A 13,035-nucleotide genomic window follows, 5' to 3' on the forward strand; every position below is an offset into this window, starting at 1 on the left:
CTGCTTTACATTACCTGCTCACAAGCTTCAAAGTGCTACTGGGTCACATGGTTGGATATCTGGCCGACTCTCAGAGAGGGGCGAGGGAAGGAATGCCTGGAGGTTTCTTGTGGACAAGCAAGGAAAGAAGAGGGTCTACTGAAATGTACTCCTGACTACCACTGAGAACGCCCTGTGTTTCACTAATCCTTTAAGGAGACAGCCCCCAAACCTGCACGGGGTCAAGTAGCACACAGGACACTTGCCTTTAGAAACAAGCTGTTTGCAGATATTTCTCAGCAAATACTTTAAATTGAGTGAAACCAATGTTTCTGCCCACTTTGCCACCTATTTTCACTGGCTGCTGACAAGGCACACAGTAACATGCTGGATAAATGTAATAGCATATTTTGTTATGTGTCAACAGGGGGTGCTATGCCTGAAGTTAGCTCTGTCCATTCGGTGGCAGCCTGTAGCCTAGTGGCTAAGATACATAACTTGGACCGGGAACATTTGTGGTTCAAGCCCCGGTGTAACTACAATTAGATCTGCACAGCTTAACCCCACATTGCTCCAGTGGGGATTGTCCCCTGCTTAGGCTAATCAACTGTAAGTTGCTTTGGATAAATAAATAAATAAATAAATAAATAAATAAATAAATAAATAAATAAATAAATAAATAAATAAATAAATAAAATGAGCTGTAGCGTATTAACAGTAGCATTGTTGGAGGTTCCTTTTGGAAGACATTTTGAGGAAAATGTGGGAATTGAACTTAAATTATGACTTAGTTTAGCCACTGTTTACATTTTCATAATTAATGAAGAGCAGTTTTATGTTTCACGTTTTATTTTTGTGAACCGTAAAGTCAAAATAGAGCTACACTGAACCAAAAACTTCCAATAAATTACAGTAACCTTGGAAAATTCATTTTTTTAAAATATGAATCTGAACTGATTTATCCTGTACTGTCAGATACTAAATTATCTTGACCCCCCAGAACTACTCAGAACTTACCCTTTAGCTGAGGATAAACCCCTTCACTTCTCAATGTAGCAGGTTTACTTTGATAAAAAAACAAATCTGATTTTCAACTCTTCCCACCAGCTTTTACATCTGCAACAGATGTTTAGGGCTGAGAAATCCAAGGTCAGATTTACATTACAGTTTTCGGTTCTGAGAAAAGTTCTTCCCAGAATGTGAGTGTCCGATTACAATCTCCATACTCATTGGAAACAAAGGTCTGTGTAAATAGTGAACATTTTTCATTAATATTGCATTCATTTTTTGCCTGATCAAAATATGTTCAGAAACATTCACTGACAAATCTGGCTTATGGTTCGTGTGATGATGTCTTTTGAAGCTATTTTTAAAAATCTAAATGGCAGCCAAAAATTATATCCAAAACTTATGAGCTCTAGAGGCAAAAATGTCAAGCATGAAGAAATCAACTAATGCACCACATTTGACAATTCTAAGATGAACGGGATGACAGGGCTGAGGGTTTGAATGTAGGGCCTAATTATAGTGCCCCCTAAAGGGCAACCCATGTCACTCATGCTCATTTGTCCAGTTTATGCCTGGCCTGTACTATCCATGTGCCAAAATCTGAAATATTTCAGCAATTGGCTTGCCCTGCTTCACAGTGGAACCCATAACAAAAAAATAAAAGGTGAAGGTTACTGAATATTCAGCCATGCTTCTGCTCCCATGCTGCTGCTATCAAATGTGTATTTGTTGGCATATTTGCAGTATACTTTACCGGTGAACCTAGGAATCCAGTGGGACCAGTTGGACCAGGAAGACCTGGGTCACCCTAGAACAGATAAAAATAAAAAACAGTCAGAAAATCCCAAGGTCTTCTGCCATGTGACATGCACTTAAGTTAGAATAAAGGTGTGAAGAACCTTAATTCCCTGCAGACAAGAATATGAGACAGCCAGCTATGGATCTGCCAGGTAAAGATCAGAGAGCCAGCAAGCTTGATACTTGGTTGGCTGCCAAGTATGGTGTGAAACGTGAGGAAGCTTAGGGGCTGCAGTGAGAGACATGCAGGAAGGACAGCGAAGCTCAACGGTTTCCCACGCCCACCCCATCTGAGAAGGATTACAGGGACGCCAGAGAGCGGGTGCGAAGACACAGAGATGAAACATGGAGAAATAATCAGGAAAAATCAGGGTAGAGAAAGGGCATGCTGGGTTGCTATCCGTCAGCCCATCTCTTTACCTTCACTCCAGATGGGGCCTGACCTGGAGATAGTCCTGGATCGCCCTTGGAACCCTATTACAAATGGATTCATGAAGTCATGCCCTAGGGTAATGGCTTACATACTTTATGTGTAACTGCTTTTGTGTGGCATGAAGCAAGTAACAGGGTGTTCTCCAAAAGCTGTGCCACTGGGGTCGCATTCAAATCAATGTTCCCATGCTTAACAAGTAGGAGACAAGGTATTTTGGTCAAACAAAACAAAGAAGTCAAGGTCACCATAACTCATGTGTATTGGGTTACAATGACCAGCGCTGAAATTGTAGATGATGATTAGCCGTGTTTTTCATAACAAAACATGATTTTTAAGAATCCTGGCCATAGATTGCTTCAGTATAGCTCACCATGACTCCAGGGCAAAATTATATTCTTCTGCCATTGAAGCAAACAGAAAAAGCAATACATTTACTTTAGCGGTCAATGATGTCCAGAAAGAAAACAATTGCCATGATTGTAATTGGTTGCTGAATTTAAATGATTAATCACAGGTGCTATTGGTTTAGCATAGGAGTCATATCAAAATCTGTTATGCACTTTATTTGCAGGAATTTGCATTTGTTCACTTCAGCATTTTTGTGATAAAATGAAAAGCAGCAGGTATATATTTACATTACATTTACATTTTAGTCATTTGGCGCTTTGAATCCAAAGCGACTTACAAGTGCATAGGTTCTTCCACAAGTTGAAGCATCACATCCAATATATAACAAGCAGTCCAGTGACCACATCCAAACAATTTGAACAGACACTTTGAGAGCAAACATATAGCCAAATATGCAAGACAATTACATGAGAATGTGGATTCTACAAGACTTATCACAAGATTAGTTATACGCGACCTACTGTATCATTACACATAAAATCATTTTTGATTTGATTTTGTATAATGTAACATAAAATATGAGGTTGAATATGCAAATGTGTAGGAGATGTGTAGGAGATATCACAGAGAACCAGGAACTGGAGATGCAAAGTAAGAATTTTTCTTACTTCCCTACAAGGCAGCTGTGGTATAATAGACAACATGAACACATTCTTTTATTTAATGCAAAGCATTAGCAGTCGCTGAAATGCATAAATTAGGGGACTGCGACCCCAGTCCTGGAGAGCCACAGTCAATCAGAGCAGCTGATTAATGATTACACAGTTAACTCACTTCACCCTACATTGGTCAGAACTGGGTGCTGATTTTAAAAACAAAAAGCAGCAGAGAAAGCAAAAGCAGAGTTTCAGATCCCTGGCCTACAATAAATGGAAATGCAGCTTGCAAAGTGCCCCACAGATGTGCACATATATACACAAACACACACACATCTACTGTATAAAACCTTTCTAAAATCCACAATGGCACTAGAAATATAAGGGATATACCCTTTTTTAGCTTAAACATGCAAACTACCTCTTCAAACTATAGGTCTTGTCTTTAAAGTGACTACATTGATTTTACTCCATCAAATTTTAAGTTATGTACATATATGGCTTCCACGAACGGTGTTACGGCATTAGATTAAATTGATTATCTGCCAGTAGTAACTGATACTGTAATTAAGCTGTCATCTTTGTCATCATGTAACAGCAATGAAAATGAACTTCAGCATGTTTATGGACAGCATACATTTAAAAATCCCATTTAACAACCTGCATGCTGGCACTCAGCTGCAATATGTCCCAATAAAAAGATATAGTATGGTTAATTATTTAATAAACTTAATGGCAATGGGGAAAAATGCTGTGGAAGATGCAAAATGTAACTAGACACTGAACTCCTGGAAGCTGGCACATGTAATAATAACTGTATACTAACTCTGTGCCAAATGCAGTGGTGTCAGTGAACCAGTGCAGATGAGAAGCCAAAGCAGGAATGGGGTCAAAATCACTACCATAATTAGTAAACAGGCAAAACTAAAAATGGCACCATATAAAAAATATATACATTAGACTCAGAATACACATATCCTGTGGATGTATCTGAACCCTGCACACGTGATCTGTGCGACAGACACATATTGCAAGACTATGAGCCAGTTTCACAGACAAAGATTACGTTTAGTCTTGGACTAAATTCTGATTGTATTGAGAATCTCCATTAAAACTAGAATTTAGTCTACGGGTAGTAGTTTGATAAACTGTGTCTGTGAAACTGGCCCTATGTTTCAAACAGTTTTTGTACTTTTTTAACATAGGTTTAGATTGCACTTCCACAGATAACCGCAAAGTCACCTGTCCGTTTTAAGAATATCATGCAAACATATCATTAAACTTTCATGCCACTGACTGTTGTGCAGAGCAAAAGGAAAATGAATACAAAATTATAAAATATTAAAAGGGGAAGCAGTATTTCTGTGGGACCTGTCAACTGAAATGATTATGCTACTGAACTGTCTTAAAACTCACTGACCATAGCCAGGTGCCTGTTAATGCATTGAGTTGATTTGAATTATTTATTAACTTTTTGTATTGGCACTTATTGGGAAATAATTTTATATAGTAGAAATCAAGGGCTGTATTACTGTAGAAGGCAGTACAATGGATAGAGAACTAGGCTTGCAGCATCAATGTTCCAGGTTTGACCCCCAGTTGGGGTACTGCTCTTACACCCTGGGGTAAGGTTGATTCAGTAAATATCCTGCTGTGTACTGTACTGTACATTGCAATCTGTGTACATTTCCGTGGATAACTGCCTGCTGAATGTCTAAAATGTAAATGTATTGTATATAATGTTATACAACAACATGTTACAAATGATTAATTGGGACTTGTATTGTTACAAAGGTGGTTTCCTAAAACATTTGAAAAGTAAACATAAAGTTAATCTAAAGACAGGATATAGGCTAAACCCCAGAAACATTGCAACACGGGGAGCCCGCAGAGTATCCCAGGAACACTGCTTCATAAATTACAATCCAAGCAACACTAGCAAAATTTAGCCATATATTACAAACTAAGCAACACTGCATAGCGAGACATATACTGCAAACTAAGAAAAAATACACATGAAGCCCACCATGTATATCATAAATCAAGCCCACTGAGTGGAACACATTTCTAAAATTGCAAAAGCAAATTTCAGAATCTCTACAGTGTATTTGTCAAAAACACTTCAGATGTTTATAAGTGAATAGAAAAAAATAGAAAGAACATAAAACCATGCATGTAAAGTTCAACAAGACAACTGCTCTGGTGAAATGCTTTTCAATGTAGTGAAATGCAAAGACAGATAATGCAACTCTTTTATCCAATCATTTGCATTTAGGGTTTAGCGAGCAGCACTTTTAATTCAATATTTTCTTTCTTTATATGCTAACCAATGCACCACTGCCAAGGATGTTCCCGTTCTGTTCTGACTTTTGATCTTTTTGTGTTCTCGACAACCCATTCTGTCAGTCATATGCCATCACATCACAGCTGATAGCTATATCTAACTTGCTGGCTATTACAGCTAGTAAGTCACACTCCAAGTTTTGTAATCCATGTGACTGTCGAACCACTGTTGCAGTTTACATTCAAAGTATTCAGTTGCAATGCAACTTTAAACAACGCAAACAAAGCACGAGATTGGAATAAATGCATAAATATGTTCCAGCAGATCCTTTGGAGATTGGAAATGTTTACCACATATAGTGCTGCACTTGCTGCTTTCAATTCCATCATGACACTTCATGCTATTAGTTATTGTTTTAACTGTTGTTAATTGAGGCTTTCACCACATGAAACAGTTTTCTTTCTGTCCTGATTCCAGCCTTTAGATCTAGAATAACAAAGCAAAGGGGCCTCTTTCTTTCCCTGACTTCAGAATATGTTTGGCATCACTCAGATGGCCCAAAAGATGACTCACCAGCACTCCTCTACAATGCTATCTTTTGTGATTCAACACACCACATATTTCTGGGAGATCCAGGTGAATCCCCTTCAAGTACACAGGTCAGCATGCCTGGGAGCCATTTAACCTCCATACAAATGAGAACAAGACAACTGTTTCTTTTTTTGTGTGGCTGCAGGGAATTACCTTGTACACGCTATCTCAACGCTACAAAATCACGTTTGGCCAAATTCTAATTTGAATTTTCACCATAAAGTAGTTTGCGAAGAAACTTCAAAATGAATGTATATGATATGCTCTGTGCAAAAAAGGATCTGGAATATTCTGAACAGGAATGGAGGGACAATTATTATGGAGCTTTTCTTTTCTTGTGATACTAAAACTTCTAAGGAGTTCAATTTCCTTTGATCAAGAGAGTGCATAAGATCATGACTTTAATGTGTACACAAGATGGGATGTTTAAAACAAATAAGCATAAACTAACACAAGTAAGCATGGCAACATGCGATAAATATGATTTAACTGTAGCAGCTAAATCACTGGACTCCAGACATAAAAGTCAAAGGTTCAGAATGCAGGTGGGAAGCTGCTGTTCTGCCCCGGAGCTAGGCACATCCCCTCAACCATTCTGGATCCAGCTGTCTAATATGTTTTATAGAATGTACATAACTTAAGAAAGTAAGATGAAATGTAATGACCTCAGATCATCAAAGCCCATTGCAAAGGTCAAGGTGACTTCAAAAGCCAGGTGTTTCAATCAATCAATTACGGTAGAATATTTTACAGGTGTATCATTATGAATTCTGGCACAAAATACCTTTTTGGTGGACTTACTCTTTTTGTTTATCCAATTTTGTATTTTACACCTACCATAAAACACAGTGAGGTAAGCACAGTGAGGTCATAAAATCCTGTTTTATGCATGTACAGGTGTTGCTCTCCTTTGAAGGAAAGGGAAGAAATAAAACAGGTCTCCAACTGCAAAAGTGTGCATTACTTAGAGGTATGCAGTAAAAGAAGCAGCACTGCGTGCCAAAAATATGGCAGCGCTCATAAACGTTCCTCATTTGAAAAGGATGATTGAGTCTGACATATTGGCTTATGACTGAGTACCATCAATCCCCTGAAGGTATGCATGTGCGTGTCTGTGTGCATGTGCGTGTATGTGTTATTACTATGTGTGTAGATTGGTACAGCTCTACAGCAGCATACAGTATTGTAAGTACTTCATTACAGGATGTAGGTAATACAGCACACGCGGTGTACAGATCTTATCTTTATGAAGAAAGACCTCAGACAGAAATGAGGATGAAGGCTGAGGAAGATCGAAGCTTTAATGCAACTGAAGACACTGCAGACACGTCACCCTAGGTAACTGCCTGCACATTTAAAATAAATCAATGCTAGAAATCATACCAAAAAGTATGCGTAAGTGGCTTCGGGAAACAGAAAAAAAGGCAATCTTACTGTAGTGCCCTTAAAGCATCTAAAAGTCATACCAAATACCAAATCAGTGGTGCATAGTCTGTCACTTGGAGCCATGCTAAGCTTTCTTGAGTATCAAATCACTCAGCACACTAAAGGATTACATTCATGTTAAAACAGGAGACAACTTAATCCCTAATAGGGCTGTACAATGTTGACACTTTTTAATTTTCCATTCAAGTAAAATAAGACATCAACAACTGCAAAAACCAAACACTTCCTTAGAGTTCTGTGCTAATACCAAAAATTCTCCCTTTGAGAACACTTTTGTTATTCAAGCCCTTTCATTGGACCACACTATTGTAGGCTTTCCAAAGTGCAAAAGCACATTTACTGTGTTCCTCTTGGGTGATACACACTCAAGAGGAAGTTCAGGTCAGTTTATGTTTCCCAGAGCACACTAGTTTTTACACAAAATCCAGCTCTCAGCTGGAATTTGCATCATTTCATTCATAAAAGCAAGAAATTTCCCCAAACCAGGGAAAACAGGTCGCAGCCAACCGCACTGTGGCTTTTGGGGTGACGCTGTGGATTACATTACACTACATTACATTTCACTGGGCATTTAAAACAGGATTACTTCCATTGAATAGAACTAAGCAATAAGGGAAAAGTGCAGTTTCATCTTTCAACATGCTATACTCTAAGACAGGTAAAGTTACCATTTTAATATATTATTCACAATACACCATGGCCAATAAAATGGTCAAATGGAAAGATGGAGTCACAATATTGACATCTTAATTTTTCTAAGCTATGTCCCCTTGGCAATCACATTTTTCAGTACACTCACAGCTCACAGGTAAAGGCACGCGCTGCCCAGGTGTTTTTCCATTTCACTTTGGTGCAACAAAAAATGCCTACTTCATCAAATGGCAGACAAGAGTTTTTTCCACCTGTCCATCAGCATCTTACAACATATGAAATGCCTTCATCGCGCCTGGGGGCACTTTCCACCAATTCTCTATTTCTCACCACGACACTGCTAAAAACAGGATCTGTCTGTTTCATCATAATCATCAAAGATAACTGATAGCCACGGCTCAGATGGAGAAAGCCTTTCATTGGAAAGATTGGGAGCCTAATGGCCACACTGCAATAAAACTACAGACTCACTAATCTCTGAAATGTTTGAATCTTAAGAATATAAAAAAACTAATACTCAGCATTTCATTACAGCCAACAAAGTTGTTTTTCCAACACTGACTTTCCGAATGACATTGCTTTTTCCTTTTCAGCAATCTTCCTATCTTTAGACTTTTTTCACAAACCATTTCATTTTTTTATAGCAAACAGTAGATATATATTAAACTTTCTTATTTCTTATTAATATTCTTAGAAATAATGCTAATTATGTCATTAATCCAGGGTTAGGCCTACTCATGATTTCACATGAATAACATTCCCAAAAAGGTTTGTGCTAGGGTACATCAGAAGAACTCTGCAAATTGCATTGGGCATTATGGGGGGAATGCTGAGGTGCCCTTAGCAAAGGAGCTGATTTAGCATGTGGCAGGCTTACCTTGAGCCCTGGTAGACCAGGTAGGCCAGGGCTTCCAGGGAGACCAGGTTGGCCCTACAGACAATACAAGAAAGAACAGCATGCATCAGAATAAAGACAAAATATTTCAATTAAGACAAAAAAGACACACTCTTTTACTGTATATTATGAGGGATAGAGATATACAGTAGATGCTGCATATTAATAAAATGAATATAGGTATTGTAAAAAAGGGATATACAAAAAAGGAGAGGGTTTGTGTGCTGGACCATTTTTTACTTATTTGAAAGTGAGGCGATATGAAGTAAGTATCTATTATATTGCGTTGTGTGATGTATGTGGCTCGTGTGCCAAAAGCTTGTTCTACTAGCAGGAATGCAGTGTTTTGGAAGCAGGACAGCCCACATATGCCTCCATGCTGCTTTATATACCTTTCTCCACAATCACCCCAACAATCTGTAAGCCCTGTGGCAAAAGCACGACAAGACACAGTGCCCTATCATTTCAGCACAACAACCTATAAACAGCAGCTGGCACTGACTGTCAAAGGTAGGACTGAACTACACCATTTCCTTGGCTGACTCCAGTGCATTCTCTTTCTGACTCACCACACGACTGATCTGTTATGCATGTCGCTGTGTTTTTAATGGAGAGGACCATATGGGGTCTTCATAGAAAAGGGTAGTGGGGCTGTCTTAACTCTGCCCTTCTCCTTCAGGGCAGCCTTTCACAAACTTATTTTATAAACAGACATTTTTAATATGGCTTTCTTTAAAAACACTCTACTGTGGGATAGGGCATTCTGGGAAAGTGTGGCAGAGAGCAGTTTCAAATTTACCCCCCATTTCCACATGTCCTTCACCATCCATTAAATTCATTCATTTTCCATGAAGCTACAGACCAGCATCAATGTGCAGTGAATTACTATATTCAGACCATATGACTTTTCCACATCCTATCTGTAGACTACTTTACTTCCTACTTGAGGATTCCTGCCAAATACAGTGCAACTACAAAGAAGAACTGCATTGAAGTTGCATCACGTCTCCAAAGGTTATTTAAAAAATTAAAAAGAGAACTCGTCACAGCTGTTTGACAGTGTCATAACCCTCTATAAAATCCAGCACTGTTTTGGTTTGATAAAGCTCTCAAAGAGGAAGAACGATAAGTGGTCACATTATTTCCCTGGGAAGAACCTGGTATGCTACTGTCATACAGCTGTTCTTTCTGAGGTCCAATACACCACACAAAGCAAAGGACTGCACGACCAATACCTCCTGCAATGTTACATGGTGTTACCAGGCCACAAAGTCTCTCCAGAGCATCTTGCTGACAGATATTTCTGTTTAGTCACCACATACCACTCCCATAACAGCAGCTGATATGACTATGAAATGAACTACAGGTAAGCCACTGAAAATGAAGAGATATCCAACATAATATAATATTAATTCTTATTACTATCCTGCACATTGCATTTTACAGTAGTTGAACAAAAAACTAGGCTGTATCCAACATCACAACAAAGAGCACAAATCTGCCACAGCATTGAAGATAATCTATGGATGCAATGTGGGGGGCAGGAGAGTGGATGATCAGTATGACAGCAGGAAGGAAGCAAGACTGGACACCACTCAGCACATAGCTGCACATAAAACAAGTCATTAAAACCCTACTTACTCGAGGTCCTCTTCTTCCGAAAGACCCGGGCAAGCCAGGGGGACCTGCAGGACCCTTCAAGAGACAGGGAGAAAGAATAGGGGATCAGGCACTGAAAGGCAAGTATGTCCCTTCTTCCTATACTGAAACTAAATGTTACAGGTATTCTCTTCCAGGGCATGTGTGGTCTGAGACTTTGCGGGTATGGAAAAAAAGACCCCCCCCCCCCCCCCCCCGGAGGACAGCTTCTTGTGTTTCCTAAATAGGAACCAACACTTAAGGCCTAAAGAAGCATGCTATTTTCTTGTTTCCAGACCAGCTCAACAGTGGTATATCATGTTTCAGTCTACAGTGAATCTGACACCACCCATCTAAATACATTTTCCAAATGGAAATATGTGCATTCATCAAAGTTTCTCCCCAAAGGCCACACACTAAATAATCCCCATTTGAGAAGTTATATTCCAAGAGATGCAGTGAGAGGATGTGGGGGAAAATGTGAGATTCAATCATTACTTCAGGAGGTCCCAAAATCCCTGCACAACCATAGGATTTCAACATTAGACATGTTCACGCTGCAACTGTATTAATTGGCTTTTCCAACAGGAAACAATGGTTTCAGAGAACTCCCTGTAGCAGAATGAGGGAAACATTTTCATTACTGAGAGACTGCAATCCATTAAAACAGTAAGTTAAGCTCGCGAGCATTCATTTTGATAGCGGCTTTTGGCTGTAAAGAACACTAAATGTTCAATGGCTGATGTCATTCAGTAAATGGTGGCCAAGACTCCTGGCATGATACTGTGCTGAAATACTTCCAAGCTTTCTACAATGATGAAAGACTTTTGAACATTTTTAATAAAATACCTTGGATATAAATTAAGTGACCCAGTCTAGCACATAAAACCAGCATTTAGTATTTACAGGGTTAGGCGTAACAAATGCACTTCTTTCAGCTATAATCATATAACACTCCATACACTAACCCTTGAAAGAACACAGGAGTTTTGCATATCATGTCAAATTTGACTGCATTGTTGGAATTATAATGTTGATTCAGCCATCTCAAGTTGAATTTGTTACTATTTGTGATTAAAAATCCATGTTACAAAAAAAAATCTTAATCTGAAGAGCAATCCAAAATTAAGAAAATAAAACATATGATGACTCCTAGTCATAATTTGGAATCATCACATGATTAATTTGACAATATGTGCAGGTTGTGGCCATTTTAGCAGTTTAATCCTGACAATGCTCTATTACACTAATACAGTGGGTTCACTGACTCAGTCCATGGGGTCATGTCAACGATTTTTTAAAGTATTGTAGTAACCAAAGCATAAACTGTTTATGAGATACAGCCAACTGGACTAAATGACCCTGAAATCGCCATCCCTGCCAGATGTGCACTTGTGTACTCTACCCGAGGCTGTTAATGCCACAGATAAAATTCACACAGCATTAAACTGCCTTTTCACAAGTTTATTATGATTACTACCTTAAATTTCATTTTGATTCTGAATAAGACAGCATAAAATAGCTTGTACTGAAATAAGCCACCAAAAATAACGGTTAATGGCAGCTGATATTGTTCAGAGCCATTGCTTACTTTTCTTCACTCTTTATCTCTGATCTAGTTTGCATTGAACGCCCCTTCAGAAGCCCCAACTCATCATGCCAGAATCAACCACAGAGAGGAACCCAGAAGAGATAAAACAACATAAATAAATCTTGAGCCAAAGGCCAGTCTGGTTTTACTTCTGCTTTGTACGCTAGTACTTTCTAGTTCATATTAGAAATGATGTTATGTACCTAAAAACCTATATAGGATATTCATTTTGTTTGGCTGCGCATTGTGGGTTGCATATGCTGATTAATTTAGTGAAATTGAGCCTACAGGCTTACCCCACAGTTTGACCAGTGACTCCTTTTCATGAGCTTCTCAGACCTCAGATTTGTTATGGTTATGGTTTAAACACCTGCCCTTCATCTTACAATATTGAGCTATTGAAGTTGCCTTATAATGCTTAATAATTATAGGCTACCCATCACCCTTTTTAGGTGTTCTTAAATTCTGATGCACCAACAAATTCAACATGCAGTACACTGTAATAAGATAGTGACAATAGAAATCATTATTAAAATGTCACAAAATCAATTTGAACATGGATAATTAAATGGCACATACCCCTCACAATACATTCTCACAGCAATTGGTTTCCCAATATTGGTTTATACACTCAGTGAGTACTTTATTAAGTATCTATTTTTTTTTACTTATTGGTCTTTTGCTGCTGTAGCCTATCCACTTAGAGGTTTGACGCAT

At 38.6% G+C, this 13,035-nt stretch overlaps 1 protein-coding gene across 1 annotated transcript in view; it reads right to left on the reverse strand.

Annotated features, from left to right (window-relative positions):
- LOC133125700 (collagen alpha-1(XXIV) chain) overlaps positions 1-13,035 on the reverse strand; it is a 94,030-nt gene that overhangs the window by 63,696 nt on the left and 17,299 nt on the right. The window contains exons 4-7 of the mRNA XM_061237221.1: positions 10,731-10,784; positions 9,072-9,125; positions 2,206-2,259; positions 1,742-1,795 (exon numbers count right to left, since the gene is read on the reverse strand). Of these exons, the coding sequence (XP_061093205.1) occupies positions 1,742-1,795; positions 2,206-2,259; positions 9,072-9,125; positions 10,731-10,784 (216 nt within the window). The remainder of the gene's footprint in view (positions 1-1,741; positions 1,796-2,205; positions 2,260-9,071; positions 9,126-10,730; positions 10,785-13,035) is intronic.

The sequence above is a fragment of the Conger conger genome, chromosome 4 (genome assembly GCF_963514075.1).
Source record: "Conger conger chromosome 4, fConCon1.1, whole genome shotgun sequence".
Taxonomy (NCBI): domain Eukaryota; kingdom Metazoa; phylum Chordata; class Actinopteri; order Anguilliformes; family Congridae; genus Conger; species Conger conger.